At 43.3% G+C, this 24,125-nt stretch overlaps 1 protein-coding gene across 4 annotated transcripts in view; it reads right to left on the reverse strand.

The window, feature by feature from the left end:
* Positions 1–24,125, reverse strand: part of RETREG1 (reticulophagy regulator 1) — a 97,170-nt gene that overhangs the window by 35,109 nt on the left and 37,936 nt on the right. Inside the window, exon 1 of one of the 4 annotated variants that reach the window (XM_084881647.1) lies at positions 1,912–2,436. The exons of 2 other annotated variants lie outside the window; for them this stretch is intronic. In XM_084881647.1, the coding sequence (XP_084737773.1) occupies positions 1,912–1,946 (35 nt within the window). In that variant the 5' untranslated portion in view covers positions 1,947–2,436. Of the gene's footprint in view, positions 1–1,911; positions 2,437–24,125 lie in introns of those variants that run through there. One more of the 4 variants, XM_084881648.1, reaches the window with a different exon arrangement.

The raw sequence follows: 24,125 nt of genomic DNA on the forward strand, positions 1-24,125 counted from the left end.
TCTCCCTCTTGTCTGTGTATCCTTTGTAACCAGCAAAACAAATTCTTCTAAAACAATGTTTGTTGTTAAACATCACATACTATTAGTTCAAAATATTTTTAATTATCCAAATTAATTATCATTTAATTGTGATGATGTTCCACTTCCTTAAGGCAACCCTTATTACATTTCTGCCAAATCTCTCCCTTCAATGTCTAAAATAATCAGGCACCCTAGATATTTGTTGTAGTGGTCTATGAGTAATCCCATTCAACAGGTATTTATTCAAAATGCCTATTCTATGCAAATTTCTATGCAGAGAGTTGGTTGGAATGGCAAGATGCTAAGAGAAAAAGAGAAAGTGCTGCCTTCAGAAATGTTGACTATCATGGGGAGGGGGCGGGGGAGGTGATACACACAATACAGGTAGAGCAAGCCCATGATCTCAGAACCAAGGCTGGCATTTATATTTCTCTGAAAATGTTTTCTAAACTAGTTAGCTAGTCCCTGTCCTAAATCTAGGCACTTTTATAAATGCTATCCTCAAGGACTTGATTTCATGTCTCATTTTACATAGAAAGTTGTTTTATTATCCAATTAAATATCAACCTAATGTCCCCATTTGTTGTCCTGGAAAGAAATTTGGATGAAAATAAAAACTAGAAAGCTAAAGAGAAAAGTAGCTTTTAAGGACACAATGACAACCCATTATAATCAGCACACACACACACACACACACAACACACACAAGCAACATATACATCCTACATCATATACCCATGGCTGAAAAGGGCTTACCTTAAAGAAAATAACAACAAAAATACTGGCACCCTTGTTCATACAGAGCTACCAGTTTCCACCTTCTTTGACAATAACATTGTCAACAGCCCCTTTTCCTTTTTAAACAGCTTTAAATTTATTTATTTTTCCATTGAATTCCATATTATATTAGTTTCAGGTACACAGCATGATGGTTAGACATTTATGTAACTTATGAAGTGGTCATCCCGAGAAGTCCAGCACCCACCTGGCACCATACCTAGTCACCACAATACTATGGACTGACTACATCCCCTAGGGCTGTACTTTACATCTTGTGACTATTTTGTAACTGCCAATTTGCACTTCTTAAGCCCTTCACCTTTTCCACCCAGCCTCCCAACCCCCTCCCATTTGGCCACCATCAGTTTATTCTCTGTATCTGTGAGTTTGTTTCTGCTTTGTTTTCTTTCTATTTTTTCATGTCTGAATTTCCATGACCCTATTTAGAAATCCAAGGAAACTGATTCATATAAATATTGTTAATACAGCAATAGGGCTAAAAATGAGACCTTCGATAGGGTCACATGTGATGTAGGAATAATTGCCTGTTTTCTTTACCATCTCTCTCCCCTCTTCTTAGACCCAGATATTAATAAAAACATTGATACAATTAATGTTCTGCATATGGGCTTCAACTGACTACATTTTTAAAAGATAAGAACTGTGTGTGTGTTTTTTTTAAGTGTTCTATTATCAAAACTGGTATATTAGTCTAATACTTAACCTTTATAAATATTCAACAAGTCTTTAAAATGCAAATATTTTATAAAATGTCCACTAGCTTAGATTTCCAAGAACTATTATCTAAAGTTAAAAATCAAACAACAAAACATTCAAACAGACTTTACATTGTAGGAAGAAATGCTTTTTAAATTTTCATACCATCACTTACTCATTGAAGAAAAACACTTATTTCCATATATGTCTAAGGGCATATGAAGTTAATTTTATGTCTCTTTCATGCCAAAGAAAATTCTATTTCCTGGAGTTAAGAGATTACATTCCAATTTTTTTTTCATTTAAAAGTAGTCATACTGTTTTTTGGGGTTTTTAAAAGAGAACTAGCACATGAAATAGACTCAAGAAGAAGTAAACATATAATGTAATTACCTTTTGTCTGGTCCCAGGTCCTCACCTTCAGGCATGTCTGCCCTTTAAAAATGCCAAGACTGGGGAGAAGGCTGCAGCACCTTCGTGCCCAACGTTTCTTCCCCACTCTACCGCGCCCGCAGGAGGGAAAATCCCAGCAGTCAAGTTCTTTCCTTTTTGGAAAAAAAGGCACTCCTCCCTTACTCGGAAAGTAGGTGTTTACAAACTTCCAACGCGCCTGCCTGCCTTGAATGAAGCTAAGAGCTGAGTTATGATGACTGTCCCCTTCTAAAAATAAATAGGTCACCTCTTACTCCCAGCACCGTGACAGGCAGCTGGGAGCAAGCTCGGCCCAGCTGCCCCGCATTTTCTGTCCAGTCGTGTGAGACGGTGTCACCACCCAACTATTAACCTTTGTTGGGATGACTTCACCTAGGCCTGCATTTTTCCCCCCCCTGGCATGACCAGGCACCCCACCGAAGGGCAGCGTGGCCACAGGGAGCTTGGAACTTCAGCTGGGCTATCAGGTCTCCAACCCCCGGGGAGGGAGCTGAAGGGTGGAGAGCAAAATGGGCCGAACCTGCCAGCGCTGAGAGGTTTGTTTGTTCTGAGAACACTTTTGCCACTCAGCAAAAGAGCTCTTACTTAGGGGGGGAAAAATGCCCGTAAACAATTATGTTTTAAGGGCTAGTGTGTTGGATGAAAACCTTTCCTTAGGGCATTTAAACTTCTCAACTCAGAGTAAGTTTGCACACAAATAAGAGGCTCTGTGCTCCTCTGGGCGACAGGGTCCCTCCCGCAGGGCTCTCCTCTGTCCTCAGGGAGCAGCCTGACAGAGGCACACAGTTCAGCTCATCACTACCTCGGAGGCATCCATCACTAGGCACCCTCATCGACTGCCATGTCTCAGACCAGGACAAAAATCACTTCTACTCTTTTACCAAAAGACTAAGAGAAAAGTTTGTACTGAGGTGGTCAAAAGGTACAAATTTTCGTTTACAAAATAAGTCATGCAGATGTCATGGACAGCCTGGGGACTATAGTTAATGATGTTGTATTGTATATTTGAAATTTGCTGAGAGTAGATCTTAAAAGTTCTCATCTTAAGAAAAATGTGTAACTGTGTGGTGACGGATAGCAACTAGATTTGTGGTAGTCATTTCATAAAATATGCAAATATTGACTCATTATGCTATATACCCAAAACCAATATAATATTACATGTCAATTAAAGGAAATACTTCAATTTAAAAGTAGAAAGTATAGCTCCAGCCTCATTTAAAGGGGGCAAAACCGCTAACAAAATATTACTGAAATTCCTTTAGGAATATATCCTAAACGGTTTTTGCATAAATATTTGAAACTACTTTATTTTCCTGATTGGTAACGTTAAGTAAGGCAGTAAGCAAAATCTAATTATTAAGAAACAATATACCTTTTTACTCTCTTTTTTTTTTTTTTTTTAAATGCCTGTGCTCTGTTGTCACATTATAGCTGATCCTAGCAATACATCTATAGCTACTGCGCATTTCACGTTTATGTGTCAAAGTGACTTCCAGGGCATTAAAGAACTAAAAAGTCAAAACAAATCACATCACCTGCTTTCCTTCAGTAGTGTTAACTATTTTGTGATGCATGCATGTCACAATTTAAGACATTTCTTCAGTATTTCATACAAGATCTACAGTTGTTGACCTCAAAGTCGAAGGTTGCGTTAGTGCATTGACCTTGAAAGAAAACAGCCATCAGCAGAGCAGGCTGTGCAGGAGCCTCTCGGCACTGAAGCAATGGGCTGTGTTGTTAGAAATGTCAGAAGTAAGGAACTTAAAGGTGAAGCACTGAAAATATGATCAGTGAAAATACTGCTGTACTTTTATTTAATCTTAACAAAAAGTGCTAATTCTCTGATCTCACTCTCAGTTCTGACCACTCTTTCCCACTGATTTCCCCTTTTGTTCTCCTAAGTGTCTATTTGACTACTTTTTGACCATCCGAGCCCAGCTGCTGCTGAACTTAGCTGCTGGTTACTACAGACTGAATATGTCTCTGAAAGCTGTCCCTCAATTTTAAAGGCCTGATAACTGATCAGTGCGGTAACAGATGAACTGTCCATCGCTACCGTGAAATAGGGACTAAAACATTTCCTTTAAGCACTCCTTCATACATTTTTTTACTCACTTACTTCCAACAAGAAAAACAAGCAAACCAAAACTCACAGACACGACAGTATGATGGTGACCAGAGGAAAAAGAGAGAAGGCAGTAAGGAGTAAAGGGGGCCAAATATATGGTGACAGAAGATGATCTGACTTTGGATGGGGGCACACAAAGCAATATACAGATCATGTACACTTGAAACCTATATAATCTTATTAACTTACTAGAGGCCCAGTGCACAAATTCGAGCACAGGTGGGGTCCCTCTGGGTGGCCTGCAGGGATCGGGTCAAAACCTGCAGTTCTATGCCACCTGCAACTCCTACCTGCCACTCCCATTCATCCAAGCCTCACTGTGCCTGCCACAGGCTTATGCCCTAACAATCCCTGAACTGGAGAGGCTCGCTCTGCCATAGAAGTGTTCACCAGCCATGAGCCCTGCCTCTGGCGCCATCCCAAGGGGAGTATCTTACAGGATTAGGCTGAAACCGGCTCTCCAACATCCCCCAAGGGGTCCCAGATTGCAAGAGGATGCAGGCCAGGCTGAGGGACCCCACTGGTGCATGATCTGGCTGAGGAGGGACCATAGGAGGTTTCCAGGGCATGTCCGGCCTATCTGGCTCAATCCTGATTGGCAGACTACAGCAGCAAGCTAACCTTCCAGTCGGAGCATCTGCCCCCTAGTGGTCAGTGCACATCATGTTGAGCAGTCAAGCAACCTTAGCATATCATTAGCATATTACACTTTGATCAGTTATTCCATTGTTCTCCTGTTCGGTCTATTTGCATATTACCCTTTTATTATATAGGATGTCACCCCAATACATTTAATATAAAAGTACATTACTTGCTTCAACCATGAATTCCCTTTTGGTATATGTGTGTTAATTACTGAAATCAAAAGACAAGAAGGGAAAACACGGATAGCACAGACAGATTGACACTGTGTGTGGCTTCCTGGCAGCAATGCCACCTTCAGCCCTGCAGGGGTTGGGGTGCCAAGGATTCCCTCATCACTGCTGACCTGAAGTCCACTGGGTATCCTGGACAGAGACAGGGAGAGACTTTGAGGGCCACAGACACTGAAACTGGGGATCAACAAAGTGAGGTGGCCTGCTGTTGAGTGTATTACATATCCGAGGAACTCTTTTTGATTATTGGTATAACATAGCATTTGGGGTGGGGAAGCTTTTATTGCTTTGAAATCCACCAATGTATATAGGACAAGTCTCAGTAGGACTCTACCAAGTAAAAAGAAGAGAGAGGGGACCGTCTCAGTGGTGTGGCACGTCATGATTACCTGTCATTACCAAATGCATCATTGACACCATGTACATACAGGGTCATTTGATTAAATTTTTTTTTTAATCTATGTGGGGGAGAGATGTAAACTCCATAAATAACACATCTGCCCATTCATTCAGCGAGTTCCCAGCAGGAAGGTGGGGAAGAGCAGGAAGGGACAGTGAAGTGGGTACAGGAGTAGCCTCGGAAAGTTGGCGAGGAAAAGAGGCCCCTCAGCAACTGCCTAAGAAAGGACCACATGAAACAAGGCTGGTGCTCAGACCTCATGCATCATCACCCTATGTCACTGGCTTGTTTTGTTTTTTTTATTACATACTGTGTTTACTGAGACCCATTTCATTGCACTAAACACGGTCCCTACCAACTTGTTTGTGATCCCCCTCTCTGAGGCTGTAGTCACCTGAAACTGGTTTTCTTCCTACCTACTTACTCATTCCTTCTCTCCTTAGAACATATTTGATATGTTTCTATATTAAGCCAATTTCTTTATCTCCTCTTCTTCTCATCCTTCCCCAACTCCTACCCGGTCCAAAAAAAAAAAAAAAAAAAACTTCTATAAAATTCCAACAGAAGTACAGACACTGGTAGAAATCAAATTTCCCTAGTTCCATGGTCAGCAAACTGCGGCTCATGAACAACATGCGGCTCTTTGTCCCCTTGAGTGTGGCTCTTCCACAAAATACCATGGCCTGGGTGAATCTATTTTGAAGAAGTGGCGTGAAAAGAAGTTTAAGTTTAAAAAATTTAGCTCCCAAACGAAATTTCAATCGTTGTACAGTTGCTATTTGGCTCTGCTGACTAATGAGTTTGCCGACCACTGCCCCAAGGGGCCAAATGATAACACTGGTTCAAGCTTACCTCCACAGCACACACCTATTCCTGAATAGTTTGCTTGCTAATGTAAAGCTCTCTTCAAAGGCTCTATGTTTGCTAGTATTTCAGGGACAAAGGTCTTTGGTTCCAAGAAATTTAGAACAATAGCCAGAGGAGGAAAAGAAGTCTGGCCGACCTCCCTGCTTTTAGCAAGCTTAAGGAAATGAAAAATTTCTAAGATCACGAATCCTAGAATCAGAGGTCTTTGTGGACTGTAAAAATCTGGAGTGACTGAACAAGAGTGGCACACAGCTCAAAACAAATCTTACCTCTTGAGCTTAAAAATACAATGCAAGATAGAGGGCAATGATAACCTTCAGTTTAACTATGAATTACGTAACACGTTTGTTATATGTTGACCTTCCTTATCATATGTTGTGTAGATCAATGTTAAAAATTACTTTTCATTCCTACATAGCACCTGACAGGATGCTTCTTGGCTAACTTTTCCCCGGTATTTTGTGGAGAAGCCAAAATGCATTGGAGACTTTTCACCCGACTAGGCCCACAACAGGGAATCATTATTTCCAGATTTGTTTTAAAGGGATGGGATGGGTTGGGTGGCCAGAAAGCCTCTTTCTACCTCTTTTCCGTTGCACCATGTGACACCATTGTGGTCTTGGCTGGCTGAGCTCCACCTGCTGACCCAGCCTTGGCTGGGGATGAGAAATCTCTTCAGACATTGAAAGAACCTCTCCTCCTGGCAGTGGTGTTTGAGGAAATGTACTCCTGGGCCAATATCCTACAGCCTGTAGGCATTTTTAAAGAGGAAGCAGCCCCTTTATAAGCTTTTGCTATAAGAAAAGCTGAGCTTCTGCAAATCCTGGTAAGTGGGAAAGAAGACGGCCTTGACTTAAGAGACCTCATAACTGCTACCCGTAGAAGGGCAGATCCCCCAACAACTTCTTGGGCCAGACCTCCTTATTGCCTCAACCACTCTCTGTCTGACTGTCTGATAATAAATCTGGCCTCTCAGAAACATGGCGTATCTCCTTCTGGCCACATCAGGGTTCCAAATACTAGTACAACTTGAAGGTATCTCTTACGTGGCTTCATTCCCACCAGGTCTGAGTAAAGCCCCTTCAATGATCAGCAAAAAGGCAGAAGTCCCAAACCTGAACCTTGAAGAGCCTTAGAAGAGAGCCTGGGCCCAGTAAGACTCTGGCGGGGTTAATCCCCAAGTTTCCTGTCTCCACAGTCATTCCTCATGAGGGGTTTCCCCTAGCACCTCTCTCCTATAAGCAGAACAAACTTGCTTGATTTTAAGGAACTTTCTGTTTGGGTAGCATTTTAGCTTTCTAGAAGAGTTGCAGAGAAAGCACAAGAACTCCTATGTACCCCTCATCCAACTTCCCTTGGGTCAGCATCTCTCACTTCCACAGTATGTTTGTGGAAACTAAAAACCAACATTGGTACATTCATATGAACTAAACTCTGGACTTTGTGTTTCACTAAGTTCCTTTTTCTCGTCTAGGGCCTCCTGCAGGGCACCAGATGCAATCAGACATTGTATCTCCTTAGTCTACTGTGGTCTTAGATTTTGCTGTCTTTTCTTGGTTTTATGACCTTGACAATTTTGAGTATTTTGTAGACATCAGGTATTCTGCACAATGTCCCTCAGTTTTATTTGTTTCGTTTCTTACAAATAGACTGAGGTTATGGGTTTGGGGGAAGAAGACCTCCGAGCTAAAGGATCCCTCACATCACATCACATCACATCACATCAGGGGCTCATGTTATTGATGTTGTTGCCTAAATTGTTCCAGCCACAAGCTCGTTTCTGCCCACTGTGCCCTCACCAATGACTCCTCCTCTAACCCCTCAAGACAGTGGTTGGCAAACTATGGCTCGCGAGCCACATGCGGCTCTTTGGCCCCTTAAGTGTAACTCTTTCACAAAATACCACGGCCTGGGCGAGTCTATTTTGAAGAAGTGGTGTTAGAAGAAGTTTAAGTTTTAAAAATTTGGCTCTCAGGAGAAATTTCAATCGTTGTACTGTTGCTATTTGGCTCTGCTGACTAATGAGTTTGCCGACCACTGCTTTAAGAGACCAGGAGAGGCCACCTCTTGGCCCTGTTGACACCGCTCCACTAGACTTGCCCAACTATGCACTGAGCTCGGTGTTAACCACAATGCACCCAGTCCCCACTAAGCCTATCTGACTTCCTTTCCACTCTACGTCAGCACCAGCCACCAGGCGACACCAGGTCTGAACCCAGAAGGAAGGTGGCCCGACAGGGGAACAAAAGGCTGAACCCACACACGTGCGTCCATCTCTAAGGTCACGCACAAGACAGGGCACTCGCTGCACGTGCTAACCTCCTCTGCGGGGCGCCAGATGCCGAGAGCCGTGTCTTCGGAGGTGAGCTGCGTGCACACGTGAGCTACTAGCAGCGTGTTCGTCTGAAAGCCTTGGCAACTTGCCCTCTTTTCCCTCCCTCTGATAAAATTTCCAGGATTGCAACCAAGTTCAGATTTCCTTTCCATGTGTGCTATTCACCTTGCCTTTCATGCTTCTTTCCTATTTTGAGAATTAGAGGAAGTCCGCAGTTTAAAAATGGAAACGAGACTTGGCTTCTTGGGCTGTACCCACTTTTAGCATCAAACCATGGCAATGCCACACACACACTTCATCACGGGTTCTCTCCGCAGATTCACACCGCCAGGCGCTGCCCCCAGTCTGCTCCTTTACAACCAAGGTGAAGTATTTATCTCAAACTTGACTTTATATTTTTTAATAAGACAGTAAAATCTGTGTGTGGGGGGGGGGAGGGTCAATGACCTATTTAAGACTCCTCTTGATCCAGCTTAAAATGGAAACGTCACCTCAGTCCTAAATATAAGCGAAGAGTAAGGGCCACACTGTGTCAGAGCTATGACCTCGGCCAGGAACCAACATGTTTTCCACACCATCTGCAGATGGACGTGCAAGGGGGATGAGGGCTGTGCTTACATATGCCTTCTAGGATGATGGGGTCCCCTTCTCGCCATGAAAGTGCAACTGTTTTCAGGTGAGATGAACAGGGAGTCTCACCAACAATGAGAAATGGCGCTTTCTAAGGGCTTCACAAGAACAGAGACATACAAACCCTAAAGGCAGAGTAAGGCTCCCCCTGGGACTTCAGCCTGAGGAACAGGCTTCAGCGGATGAGATGGTGCCTTTCTTGGTTCTCTGTGTCCACGGCCCCCAAGTACTCATGGACAAAGCAAAACAGGGGGGGTGGAGGAAGAGCAGACCTTGGGTTCCTAGGTGTACTGGTCAGGATTCCATCCCAAAGGGGGACCTGACGGTGCCTCACAGAATCCATGGGGTAATAACTGTCCATTTATTGCCTGTCTCTAAAAACATGCTTTGCTTTGTTTTATTTAAAATTATCCCTCAGGCAGAGGAAGTGGCCCTAAGTTTGTGATGTAATCAAATCTGAGATATACCAGGGCTGCACCTGTAATTTCTAACTTTAGAATAGAAAAGCACTGGGGGAGGAAGAATGGCTGAAATGACCTCAATCACTGCTAGTTTAGGAAGCTTTTAGATGTCATAGAGGTTACCTGGCAGAAGTAGCGTATTATTATAATGTTATATATTAATAATGTTAATAACAATAATAATATAATGAAAGGCAAAGACATTTATCACCGATTTCATTATTTGTGGGGGTAACCTCATAATTGAAGGGGATAAGTGTAGTTATAAATACACGTTTCAAAATTTCTTCAAATAGTAATAGAGTAAGTGGCCATGTGATGAAGATTAAGCAACAGATTGGGGGTTGGGAGGTGAGGACTCGGGTGAAGGTAGTCAAAAAGTACAAATTTCCAGTTATAAGATAAAAAAGTTCTGGAAACGTAATGTAGAGCATGGTGCCTATAGTTAACAATACTGTACTGTAATATTTGAAACTTGCTAAGACCAAAGATTTTAAAATGTTCCCCCCTGAAATTTTAACTCTGTGAGATTGATGGATGTTAACTAGACTTATTGGGTAACCATTTCCCAACATATATAAAATCATTATACTGTACATCTGAAACTTAATACACTTTTTACGTCAATTATACCTTAACAAAACTGGACACACACAAAAAACAACACATAAAACTAGGGAAAAAAAGGATTGATTGAAACAATTTCCAGTGACTACTTTTATAAAGTTCTCTAACACAACTTAGGAATGAAGATCACATGCTCTGGAAAATGTGTTAGGCTCAAAAAGCGGCTCCAGTTTCAATCAAACTGACATGAAGAGAGAATAGGAAAAGCAGCGTTTTTAAAATAACATGTAAGTAAGATTTTAAATATATCAACATCACTACATTATCCAATAGTGATTCTTGACAGGTACGGCCATAGCATGAGTAGGAAATCGCACCCTCTGAATTACGTGTAGACAGCTGTACACTCAGATGGCCACGGGCCTTTCCTGGATCGTGCTGGAGAGGAGGGCCACTGCCTCCTTCATGGCCCCCTCTTGTCAGGCACACACTGCACTCCATGCAGAACGGAAGTCTTTAGAATAGCTCTGGCTGGTGTGTGGAAACCAGCTAGCTCTTCAGGGTCAAGAGAAGGCCTGAGGGCAGTTGGGAGTGAGATCCCAAGCAGGTCCAAGGTGATGACAGAGTGGGGTCTAGGATACCCTTGGCGATGGAGTCAAGCAGATTCACTGATGGAGTAAATGTGGAATAGGGACGTGGTGAAATCAAATATGACTTCAGTCCACTCGTCTTAATACCATAAAAGTTCCTGAAAGCACATTTTTGACAGGATGATTTAAATATAAAAACAGGTTGGAAACCTCTTCTGTAAATGGCCACATAATCAGTATCTGTCAGAACTACTCAACTCCATGGTTGTAATGTAGACAAAAAGTAAACGAATGAGTTCCAGCCATAGTTGGGCAACCGCTGTATAATACATACATACTCAGTACAAAATAGAGTATGTATCCACCTGTAATTGATTAAAGAAAAACACCTGGAAGGAATTATGTACCCCAATAGCAATAGTGACTAGCTCTATGACTCTTCCTTCTTTCATATGCTTTAAATATTTTTGAAATTTTCCCCACATACATATTCCTTTTGTAATCAAATAAACTCTACAAAAGAAGAAGAAGAAGAAGGAGGAGGAGGAGAAGGAGGAGGAGGAGGAGGAGGAGGAGAAGGAGGCAGCGGCGACAACGACTAAAATTCTAACTTTAAATTTCTACAAATAAAAACGAAGTCTGCTATCCTGTGTTTTGGTATCCAGTAATTGACTGTACTTTTTAATGGAGATTATATAATGTAAATACTTACTATATTACTTAATATTTCATCAGGAAATAAATTCTAACCTGGAAGTTGACAGTAACCTGTGGAGGAGTTCCTTAGAACTGGAGTGTGCCTGTCTACATGAGGATGGAGATAGGATGTTTTCTTAATTGCATTGGCTGAGCCTCTGGAAAAGGTTGCATCTTGAATTAGCAGCTTGACTGTTTGCTGCCCAGATAAATATTGTGTTGCTATGACTGAAATCGTCCTGCCACGTGGGTCACCCTGTCTTATAATTAGCTTCTTATCAGATCAGGTGCAAATCAAACCAGCAGCTCTTGCTGTTAATGTGGTAATTGAATAAACCAGAAACACTTCTTTCGATGTACCAACATTTGAGTGAATATTCTCACCACCCCCTCGAAGGCAGCAGCAGGGCCATTTTGGGGCATTGTTCAACAGCAAGCTGTAAACCTCAGAGTCAATCAGACGTCTGAGACGTCTTGATGAGTAATGCACAGGTAGTTCATTTCCTTCCACACTTCTAATTGTGTTGTTGTACATTGTGTTAGTTCACCTGGACATGGAACAGGGTAGAAAGTGGCTTTAACCTTGAGTGTTCTCCAGGTGCACAGACACTAGCCTCAAGACACTATTTGCATTTACCTTGCATCATGGTCAGGTTCATCCTCAGCCTCTCTGTTTCAATCAGTGTCAAGTCTAAGTGAAGCCTAACGTAGCTTGACCTGCATTCAGAGAGCTGTGCCCTGTACGATCGCCATCATTTGATCCCATCCTCCCTGCCCCAGAAGGCCAGGCCGCAGGACAGCTCCATTTCCCCTCTGCTCTGCTCCTCCTCTTCCTCCCTTCCCAGGTGCAGACCTTAATAAAGGGGCTGTATGCTCACCTCTACTTTATAGACTGTTTCCAGGATACCCTGGCTCTCATCCTCAAATCTGAGTGTCACATTTTGTTGACTTCTCAATGGGACTGCAACTCGTGGCCTGAGTGGTGAACCACTGAAGGACAGCGTCTCTGGCATCCCAGCCCCTCATTGCATTGGGCACAGTTCTGCCAAGTGACCCCTGGAACCAGCCTGCCTGGATTCTGATGCTGGCTCTAATACCTACTAGCTGTGTGATCTCAGGCAAGTTATTTAGCCTCTCTGTGCTTATTTCCTCAACTGTGAAGTGGGTTAACAACAGTGCTTCATACAGTTGTGAAGACAATGCATTTGTAAATGATGTAAAGTGGACTGGACCGAATTAAGTATATAAAACTGCATGAAAATGTAAACAGGCAAAGTTCTGAGAGTAGTGCTGGCACTTGGACTTTCTTACTTAAAATGTTTGCTTTAAAAAAATGCTCAAGGGATAAAGAGATTCAATCTCACATTTTCCATGTGGTTCTCTCCAACTGCAATGATCTTTCCCTTCTCTGACTTTCATCAGAATATCGACATAAGGAAAGAATGAATGAACAGACCTACTTTTTAGATTTCCCATTCTTTCATTTGTGGTGCCACATTACTGCTGGCCAGCTCATCCCTTAGTGACAGGTAATAATGCAGCAGCACAGGAGTATTTACTGTGTGTGAAGAGCTTTATATTAACCATTTCACAGAATTCTTAAAAAGTCTTGAAGAAGGTGATGTTCTTATCCCATTTCACAGAGACTGAGGCTGAGAGGCGGGGTCTTCCCCGAGGCCACAGGAGCTTGCAAATGGCTGAGCCAGGAATATGTTTTCTCTCTGGAATCACCCATTGCTCATAGAGAGCACAGTTCCAGACTCACCTAGATGTTTACTAACTGAACAGTTTTGTTAAACGACTGATTCGTTTAATAACTGCTTACTGATGCCAACCACAGGCCAGGCACTAAGGGGCCAATTATTATTGTAGAAAGGGTCCTTGTCATCACCAAGTTTAAGTCTGTAAAGAACACAGGTAAGTCAACAAGCAATTTCAAAGCAATGTGATTACGATAGGGAAAGGACAGTATGGAGTCACAGGCTTGGGGGGCTGCGGTGGGTGAAAAAGTGTTCGGGGTGGGGGGTGATGTGTCAGTGATGGTAAAGGATGTGTTGGGACTGGCATTAAGAGGGGGTTAAGCAAGACAAATCATGGCCCGTCTGAGGACAGAGAAGGGGGAGTGGTTAGAAAGAATGTTAGGAGGAATATGAGGTTCCACTAAGCCTGGATTTCTCTGACCAAATTAGGCTTGTATGTGCCCTTCCGGCAAATGGAAGGCTTCTTTATACCAGAGGAAGTGGCATTCATTAGGAGAACATTGGGGAATATGTCAAAGCTTCCAGGGCTGGCCCACCTCAGACTGCTGGGGTGCGGGGAATGGATCCATGTCCTCCTTTGCCTCAGAAAAATCATCCTTAAAAAATAAACACATGGAGATTAAACATGTCCTGACATCCAATGGAGATCCAATGGCATTGAATGTTAGGAGCTTATTTGTCACTTGAATCTTTGGCTGTTTAGAACTTTCTAGAACATCACAGGTTTCCTCTTAATTTACATTTTAGTGTTCAAATGCTTTTGCTTTTTTCTTTTTGTTTCCTCCTGTAGTTTTCTCATGCAAACAATAAAGAGAAAGAGTAAAGCAATTATCTAGCTGCCTTTTATTTATTTATTTATTTATTTATTTATTTATTTTATTTTTTACAACAAATGCCTGTATTACCTACATATTTCTGAAGAAACTTTTACAAATGAGCAAACATGGAGCTAACTGCATGCATTCCCTGCACAAAGTTATAGCCAGGTGACTATGGTATACGTCGGCCTTGGCTGAGCAAGCTAGGTTCCCTCCGTGATTATTAGTATCTTTGTTCTGTAAACCATTGGAGCTGATATAATGGATGTGAAAGATTGGGATGAAATTTAAAACGTCAACTCTGAAGATAGATAATTTGAAATCAGTACTCCATTCCTCCCCACTTCCCAAGATAAATACCAAATTTCAAGTATGTGTGTGTGTGTGTGGTGTGTGTGTGTGTGTGGTGTGTGGTGTGTGTGTGTGTGTGTGTGTGGTGTGTGTGTGTGTGTGTGTGTGTGTGTGGTGTGTGTGTGTGTGTGTGTGTGTGTGTGGTGTGCAGGGGGATACTCTGTCCAAGGCAGACCAACACAGAGATCTTCAGGGCCAAGCCTTTCTTGACGGATGCTCAGGAAGGAAGGAGGACTTTCCATGGTAACCAGCAGAGGTCTGATAGAGTTCCCCACGGTGGTTATGGGGATATTTCACACCCTCGTAGGTGCTTAGAATGACCTCAGTGTCCAGGGTGGCAAACGAAGATAGGCTTACACTGGTTGAACAGGTCAAAACGCAGCCCAAATGCCAGCACAGAATGGCTCCACCAGAAATCACAGTGGAAACACCCTGCAGCTGGACACTCTGGAGCCTTCATCATGGCCACCTTGGGAAACGGGTGTGCAGACCACAACCTTCACCAGAATGGGTTCCTTGACGCCTGCTTCTTTCATGACCGGCTTCTAATTCCAAGTCTGACGTCCATGCATCTGGCTGTGGAGCCCAGGTCGCATGCCTACACCCTTGCTCCGAGGGCGTCTGAGAAAGTGAAGGCCAGCTTCTACGCTGGAAAAGTGCAGACCCATGAGGCAGGAAATCCCCTTCATGGGGGAGTCCCTCCAAAGGCCAAGACAGCCAGAAAGAATGACACCTTTTCCTTATTCCCACGGATTCACAATAATGAACATGTTATCAACCAAAACACTGAGCGTCAGAGGGTGTTTAGAGTTGGGAGACTAATGTTTATGACATCACCTAGTTCCCATTCTAATTCTGCGTGAGAACAACACTGTCTACATGTACTCTAAGAACCGAGATACGAGTTCCCCGCTGGTTTGGAGCCGTGAAGAGCTGCTCCCGAAGGTTATCGTCTGGAGTGCAGAGCGCTCCACACTCACCCATCCTCCGCTGGGCGGCGAGGACGTATAGAGCGTGTGGAGAGGAGAGATTACCCTGCCTGTTTCAGCCAACCTTATCAAGGCCAAGGCCATCATGTGATAATGTGTGAATGAATCAGAAGGGGTAGCCCGGGTATTTCTGTCCTCATATCAACATTCACACTTCAGTACCAGCCAGCACTCATTTTCCTTTTCTGAGAATTCACTGGCCACTTTTCACATGAGACTTGGAACCTCCATCTCATCAATTTGCTAAGAGGAGAAGGCCCCTCAGAAACAGACTCTGTACCAGGAGTTGCTACATCAATAAAATATCCCTACCACACTTCCGAAGGGCAGTGTCTTCTGCTGCCATTTTCCTCTCTGGAAATGATGGTCTCTTATGGGCACAGGATCACGCACTCATTCATCAACCATTTTTAACTGAGTACTTACTAAGGGCCCGGCACTGTGCTAAGTCCCAAAGAGACATGGATGAATATGGGAGGCACGTTCTCTGCTTCATGGAGCTCCCAGGGTGGTGGAGAAGCTGGATATTAAACCAGTGAAGCATAAACAAACAATAAAGGCACATTTTGTTAAGAGCTATGAGAAGCTGGGTCCTAATGAGGTAAATTTAAAACCAGAATGCCTATATTGGTTTTCTTGTCTTTCTCCCTCTCTCCTCTTATCCCTACTCTCAAATATATACAAATATTTTTTTGCTTTTTTTAAATTTTTGTTTAGAGAGAGAAGGGAGAGGGAGTGAGAGAAACATCAATGTGAGAGTAAAATATCAATCGGCTGCCTCCTGCATGCCCCTCCAAAGATCAAGCCCTCAACCCAGGCATGTGCCCTGACTGGGAATTGAACCAGCAACCTTTTGGTGTATGGGATGATACCCAACTAATTGAGCCCACACAGGCCAGGGCAAATCTATTTTCAGACAGCATCAGTCCTTATGCGATTTGAGTGTTCTGTGTGATCTCAATGATGCACAGGGCAGAGACCACCAGCTGCCCAGTAGGCACTATGGTCTTTAGATTCACACTGCATTGGGGTGGACAGAGAGTTCACTGCCATATATATCTTCCAGAACTAATGCCACAGGGAGTATATGAAGCAAGAGTTTCACAAGGCTTTATCTCCTTGGGATCCCGCCTTCTCCTCCTACCCATTTCACTGCTCTTGTTCGAAATGGACCACCCAAATGCTGAGATGAGAAACATATGGGGACCCTCTCATTCATTCCCAGGGAGAGCCTCTCCCACAATGCCCTGAAGCTAGATAGTGTTGATTAAAACCCAAACTCCCTCCTTCGGCTTCAACTAGGAAGAATCCGACGACTCACAGTGGCAATGACAGTGACAAAGCTTGAGTCAGCATAAATGGATCATCTCACAAAACATAAAATGGCCAATGTGGGTCTCCCCCAGGACCTAGATATTCAACACATTTTAACTTCATCATCAAGCACACAGGTCTCAGGACAAACATATGTCTCTCATTTCATTTTTCCCTCATCCCACCCAACAGGAAACGCAAACGCCACTGATGTGCCAAATAGCTGGATGGAAAACCCATGAATCATCGTGGCATGGCACAGCCGCCTGCCAGGAGCCTGGAGATCACTACGCAGTGTTGGTGGCACCAAAGCAAGAGGATGCCCGAGATCGTGTTTTCTCATAAATTGAAATAAGAGTTGGAATGTTTTAGAAACTGATGGGCTCCCAAGGTCATCTAAGACTCTTCTTCTTGAGGAGCATGCTGGCAGACTGAAAGAATGTTCTTTCAGATACAGATTTGCTGAAAGGTCCCCCACACTGAGTTCTCTTTGGGGAAGGGTGTATGCATGGCTGAAGGAAGGGCTGGGCTCTTCAATGCAGCTCACACCTCAGGAATCCCAATATGGCCAAAGGTCCCATTTCAACCTCTCACCCTGCAGGTTCTTCCCTACTCGCCTCTGACCAGCCCACGCCCATCCCAGCCCATGCCTGTCGGGTCCCAGAGGGTGAGAGTGTACACTTCAGGGATGGGCCGCTCCATCTGGTCCCAAACAGCTGTGAACAACATCCACCTGTTCACAGAGCTCTTATAAGGGGCCAGGCACTTTGAAGGCTTCGTGTGCTTTAATCCTCACCAGGACCTCCTGAATTCAGTAGCATTTTCCACGTATTAAAAATGAAATAATGAGGCTTTGAGGCTTTGAAACTTGCCCAGGCCAAATACCTATTGAGAAAGAGGTGGGCGCATTCTGTAAATGGCTCCACAATTCACTTGAAGCTGCCGGCCAGGGCCTCCGGGTCTCCAAGGCTGCCAGCTGCCAACATCTGCAGCAGCTCCAAGGTGGGGCGTGGGAGTGGGTGATGGGTGATGAGTGTGGATATAACCACAGATCAAAGGAAGGCTTCAGTTCTTTAAAAGGAACAGGACAGGGTGAGGCATGGATGTGGGGTGGCAGGTCCATTCACATCTGCCGGGCCTTTTATCCACGAAGGAGAGAGTGACAGCCCAGCCTGGGTCTGCTCTCAGTCTGCAGGCAGGGGCCACTGCTTTTGGAGCAAATATCGGACAGATAATGGGCAGGAATTCTCAACCTCAGGCATGTGCACAGAATAGAGGGTGGGGAGAATGTAGGTGTACAGGTGTTCGTAGGGAATATAATACAACAATTAATAATACAAAAATAAGCTGTGGCCGAAACCAGTTTGGCTCAATGGATAGAGCATCAGCTTGCAGACTGAAAGGTCCCAGATTCGATTCCAGTCAAGGGCATGTACCTTGGTTGCAGGCATATCCCCAGTAGGGGATGTGCAAGAGGCAGCTGATCGATGACTCTCTCTCGTCGATGTTTCTAACTCTCTATTTCTCTCCCTTCCTCTCTGTACAAAATCAAAAAAATATATTTTTTTAAAAAAATAAGCTGTGTTTCGGGTATTCACAACTGTAAACCTACTTTGGCCCCACCCTGTACAGCGGAACTCAGCTCTCAGGGATATACCCAGGAAGGCACTTGGGATTAGCCGGCTGATGTCTGTGAGCTCACACAGTGAGTTTGGGGAGGGCCTCGGATCAGAACAAGGTTTTTGAGCCTCAGCATAGCCTCCACCTGCCCGCCTTCTCCAAAACACACAGCAGATGGATCCTAGGATCCACTCGAAAAACCAAGCTGCCAACCTCAGGGGGAACAAAGACCAAGCCATCAGCCTCAAGGGGAAGGGAAGACAGCGCTTTGGGTGAAGGAGCCTTGGGCAGCTGGATGGTTAGGGTGCCCCTTGGGTCCCCCTGGGAGTCTTGTTCTGAGCAAGGACATGGCTTTCAATCAAGGGCTCTTGACACATACAATGAAGATGATGACAGACAGCTAAGATGAACTGAATGCACACCGTTCTATATTAGATGCTGTACCTACGTGATCTCATGCAAGTATCCCCGAAGCTCCATACGGGGTTTCTATTATTGCACCCTTTTTAAAGATGAGTACACTAAGGACGGAGAGAAGTCTGAACTCAAGTCTGTCTTAACCACAATGGCCTAACTCTCAGCACAACCCCTGAGACCTGCTGAGGCAGCTGGCCAGTGACATCGTCATGGACCTCGCCTTAGAATCAAAGAGGAACAAAAGGGCTTGATCGCTTGAAGGAATCTACACAGACACACGTTGTACCCCAGGATTTTTCATAGGAGGTTAAAATCACCTCTGCAGACATAAAGCTCTCGGGTCACCACAGGGAGCCTCAAAGAGCTCTGAAATGGAGACCATTTCCCAAGGAAGGGCCCCCGCATTTCATTGCCAAACAGTTGGGACAGCTGAGGAAAGAGGGCGGCCCTGACTTCACAGTCTGTTAGAATGCGCCCGGAGGAAATAAACAAGTTATTTTGCTCCCGTCCTCACGTGCTCTGACCCAGAGCCAGCGGGAGAGTCCTTACAATTCGGTGACTAATCAGATGATGGGCCGGGAAACACACCTCTGAATGTCATCAGAGTCCAGGGATCCAGAAATAAGCTGTCACCAAAGGGACGTGTGCCCTCTGGATATAATTTCCAGAACATGTTTCGCAACGTAGGGCTGGGACTTTGTGAGCCAGACAGGAAAGGTCAAAACTCAGCCACTGGTCCTGCTGCACCAGCCTCGTCTCCTCCTGCTCAACAACTGGCTGCCTGCTGCCGCCCTGTCCCTGAGCCCCAGTCCCTTCCCAACCACCCCGGGAAAGCCAGTGCCCCCAGGGGGACATCCTGCCTCCCCACCTTACCATCACTGACGGCAGATCTCGCTGCTTCCTTGACTTGCCTTGAACATGTTTTGAGTAATTGTCAAAATGAAGTAGTTTATGCACCAGACATGTAGATGTCAAGTAATTACTGGTGCCAGATTCTCCACTTATTAAATGTGACTAAGCTGAATGGCATGTTTTAAAATATCTTCTCTTTTTAAAGCAATATTTGCTGGGAGCTGAAAATGCGAATGGCACTTTTAAACGAACAGAAAAGAATCCTACCTGAGGGAAATGCACATTAAAATTATGTTTTTAAATGTAAAACTTATGATTGTTTTATTTATATTCTTTTATTATTTTTTAACTATTTTAATATGTTTTTATTGATTTTAGAGGCGGGGGGGAGAGGGAAAGAGAGAGAAACATCGATGAGAGAGGAACATCGATCAGCTGTCTCCTACAAGCCCCTACTGGGGATTGAACCCAAAACCCGGGCATGTGACTGGGAATCATACCAGCGACCTTCCATGCAAGGGATAACACTCAATCCACTGAGCCACACCAACTGGATTTATTTATATTCTTGACTGCTTTTTGTTTAGGACAAAGGATTTTGCCTGCTGATAGCAATAGACATTCAATGAACAGATTTACCAAAAATCATACCCCTTTTGGATCGGGACATGAGCATCCAACACAAACAGTTTCTCCTTTCAACCTATTCTAGACCAACTAAAAATTACCAACACAATAGGTTTTCCTATGGCCGTGACCTCTATCCTATTGATGCATTTTAAGCACTTGTAAACTTCTTAAGTGCAGGTCCATTACCTTAGTATGTTTGTTTACTGAGCAGAGTCATTAATAGTCAATAATTGATAAAACTTGAGAGCACAGAGTGTGCCTGCTAAGTGGGAAGGAGGGAGGAAGCTAATGAGGCTTGACTTGGAGCTCAGGACTGATGTCACTGCCACACAGGAGCACCGTCCTCTGCAGACACAAGCCATGGCTAAATAATGGATTCCTTTCTACCATGAACTCAAGGATTACTGAAAGGATCTTAAGTATTGAGAATAGGAGCCCCTTAGATTCTGACCCTCCAGGAACGTCACACATACTGATGAATGATTCACTCTGGTCTGTAGGAAAAGCAAATCTGGGAGACTTAGGCTTGTTAATGAGTAATTTGGAACTGATGGCTGATTACATACAAGGGAAAGGAAGGTGAGGGAAACAGGTGCCTGTTCCAGACCATCGGGGGTGCGGGGCACCCCACAGCCATCAACTTGCCTGGGCTGTGAGGAGCCAAACAGAAAAGCCTTTCTGAGCACAGAAAGGGGGATGTGAAGTGATGGCGAAGACATTTTTCATGGTTGGCTCATACATCCTGTGTATATGGGGTGGCGAGTTAAAACCCTTTACCCCTCAGGGAGAAAATCCAAGCAAGTCCAGTCTTCACGGGTCATAAAAAGTAAAGCTATGAGGTTCAATAACCAAAATCCCAAGAAAAAACAACAACAGTAAAATAAAAAATTTCCTTTGGTACCTCTGGTTGTCCACTGCACAGATCCTAAAATGTCTTATTCTTATCCAAGAAACATTCAACACTGTACATTGTTAGAAGCAACATGTTACCCCAAGCAGCTTTTATAGTTGAAATAGAAGGCATAATTCTAATAAGTGAGTGGAAAATAGGAATAAATAGGGTGCTGATTCAATATGCATAAATGTTAACACTAAATCGCAATTCTGAAATATTGACCAATGTATACAAAATAAATTATGGAGCCTTCTTCAAGTATCTCTTCCCCTTCTTTTTCTTATTTTGTCTTACAATGATCACTTCCATAAGCAAAACAGAATCAATCTAGATACAATTATGGACTTCTTTCCCTTAAAGCAAGACATACCAATGAAAACCTTTTCTGATGATGTAATACTTACAGCTATTTTTATTCTGGGTCACAGGCTCCCTCACTTTATGTAGAACAAACAGCAATGGAATCTCTTTAGAATCACTTTAAAAGTGAAATGACACAGCCTAGGCTCTGCCTAACAATGTACCATTCTTGTTATTTCTCCCACCTCTCTGACACTGAGACCTCCTCCCCTTGTTCTGACATCAAGGGAAGGACAACAAGATCCTGGCATGAGATGGGTACTGGCCAGATCTCCAGCAGATACACAGCAGGCGTCTACTAAGTGTTGGAAGAATGGGGCCACTGATCAAGCCCAAGACACCAACAGGGGCCATGGCCCCAGAGTTTAAGCAGGAACCCAGAATAGCAGCCATTAGAGACCTAGAGAGGGCCTGGGGAAACAGTTACCTCCCTTTCTCTAGTCTCAAACAAAAAGGTGACATTTAGGAAGTGCTTTACCCTTTACAAATATTGCCAGAGGTTCAAGTGCAGAACTTCAGAATCAAGCTCAACATAAAATATATTTTATGGAGGGAAAGAATAGATGGCTAATGAACTCTTATAAAGGTAATCAGAAAATTTGGTTTCTTCAGAATAAGAATAACATTTTTAAAACACTCTACATTCACTTTGCAACAGACTCTCACAGAGCCTCTGTTGACTTCTACTGAACCACCATGAGTGTTTCCAACAATAGAATTTAATCTAAATACAAAAACTTTAACTCTTGTTTCAGCAGCACTCATTTAGGCTACAAAAATAGGTGGATAAATACATAGATGGGTGGGCAAAAGTAGCTCTACAGATGTTTGTATGGAAAAAGACATGCAGGATATGTTATTACAATAGCTTTGTTAGCCCCGTTGCATGTACTCACAAGTATACCTACTTTAGCCCATCCCTGTATATCTGATTCTTCCATGTTCTCCTTTCAATGTGTATATAGAGGTCCTTCTATAAATATAAAGGCACACAGTATGCTCAACCCTGTAACCACAGGTTTTATAAGGCCCTTTCACTCTGAATATAATGAAAACATACAAATATATAATCACAACATCAAATTTGCCAACAATGTCACATCCTGAAATCATTACTGGGTAAAACTTCTGATTTTGAAAAAGAGAAGAATACCATATTGAATATATTCCTGAACATTAGTTCTGAATAAAACTAATAATTACAGCCAAAATTTTAAGAAGCACCTACAAAATACCAAGGATTAGGAAAAGGTAGTTAAAGTAGTCATCTTCAAAAATAAATGGGGAGACTGAACTTATAAGCTTATAAATAAATAAACAAATATAAAATGTTCTAAACATGCCGAAACCGGATTGGCTCAGTGAAGAGAGTGTTGGTCTGCAGACTGAAAGGTCCCAGGTTCAATTCCGGTCAAGGGCATGTACATTGGTTTCGGGCACATCCCCAGTAGGGGTGTGCAGGAGGCAACTGGTCGATGTTTCTCTCTCATCGATGTTTCTAGCTTTCTATCCCTCTCCTTTCCTCTCTGCTAAAAAATTCAATAAAATATATATATATATATTAAATGTTCTAAACAGAGAATAAAAACCAGTATCACAATATGCCTTAGATGGCCATGGGGCCAACAGGGCTAAAAGATGAGGGGCAACCTGTATGCAACCCAGAACTTGGAGCCATGTCCAGCCTATACCTGATGCATCCCAGCTGACCTACAGCGTCATGAGCGAGAAAGACATCCTGACTGTCTGCCACTGTGATTGTTATTCTTGTTATGCTGCAAAACCTGACCATGATAAGTCCTTATGCAATAAAGAGAAAAAAATGACGAGTCAGAGTCCTCATGCATTCATTATCAATCCTGTTTCTATTTGTTTTCACATGAACTGCTGTTTAAAATTTTTAAAGAATCTTGAGAACACAATTATAGCCTTTTTAACCAAAAAGTTTTATGGAGAACCACTTTTGCGTTTTGTCTGGATTCTCTCATCCTATAACATGAATGAGAAGCCAGGATCTGCAGGTTCCAGGGCTGGGGGAGGGGAGGGTTATCAGGATTGGTAAATGGCTCTGCCCTTGATTGTGTCTTGATGTCAGGTCACCCTGCTACATGACCCACACTTACCCCCAGCTCTGACCACAAAGTCACACCCATGTTAGTGGCTATTTCCCAAAGATATCAGAATATAAACTGGCAAAGGTAGTATATGATTAAAAATGATCCACACTGCCTAGATGGTGTGGCTCAATGGTTGAACTTTGTCCTATGAACCAGGAGGTCACAGTTCGATTCTCTTGTCAGGGCTCATGTCCTGGTTGTGGGTTCAATCCCCATTGAGGGACATATAGGAAGCAAGTGATTCTCTCTCATCATTGATGTTTCTATCTCTCCCTCACCCTTCCTCTCTGAAATCAATAAAAAAAAAATATTTAAAAAAAAAGAAAAAGAAAGAAAGAAAAGAAAATGGCCCACACCAAAGTAACCAGGAGTTTGAAATAACTCTTATAATTCAGGACTCCCACACTCAGAGCTCAATAGCAATAGGTAGGAAAGAGTATCCAAAAGAATAAGAAAGGGGGCATTTCTTCTTTATGTCTAAGCGGGTCCTAAGATGCTCG

The sequence above is a fragment of the Pipistrellus hanaki genome, assembly GCF_964339955.1.
Source record: "Pipistrellus hanaki genome assembly, chromosome: 4".
Classification (NCBI taxonomy): Eukaryota; Metazoa; Chordata; class Mammalia; order Chiroptera; family Vespertilionidae; genus Pipistrellus; species Pipistrellus hanaki.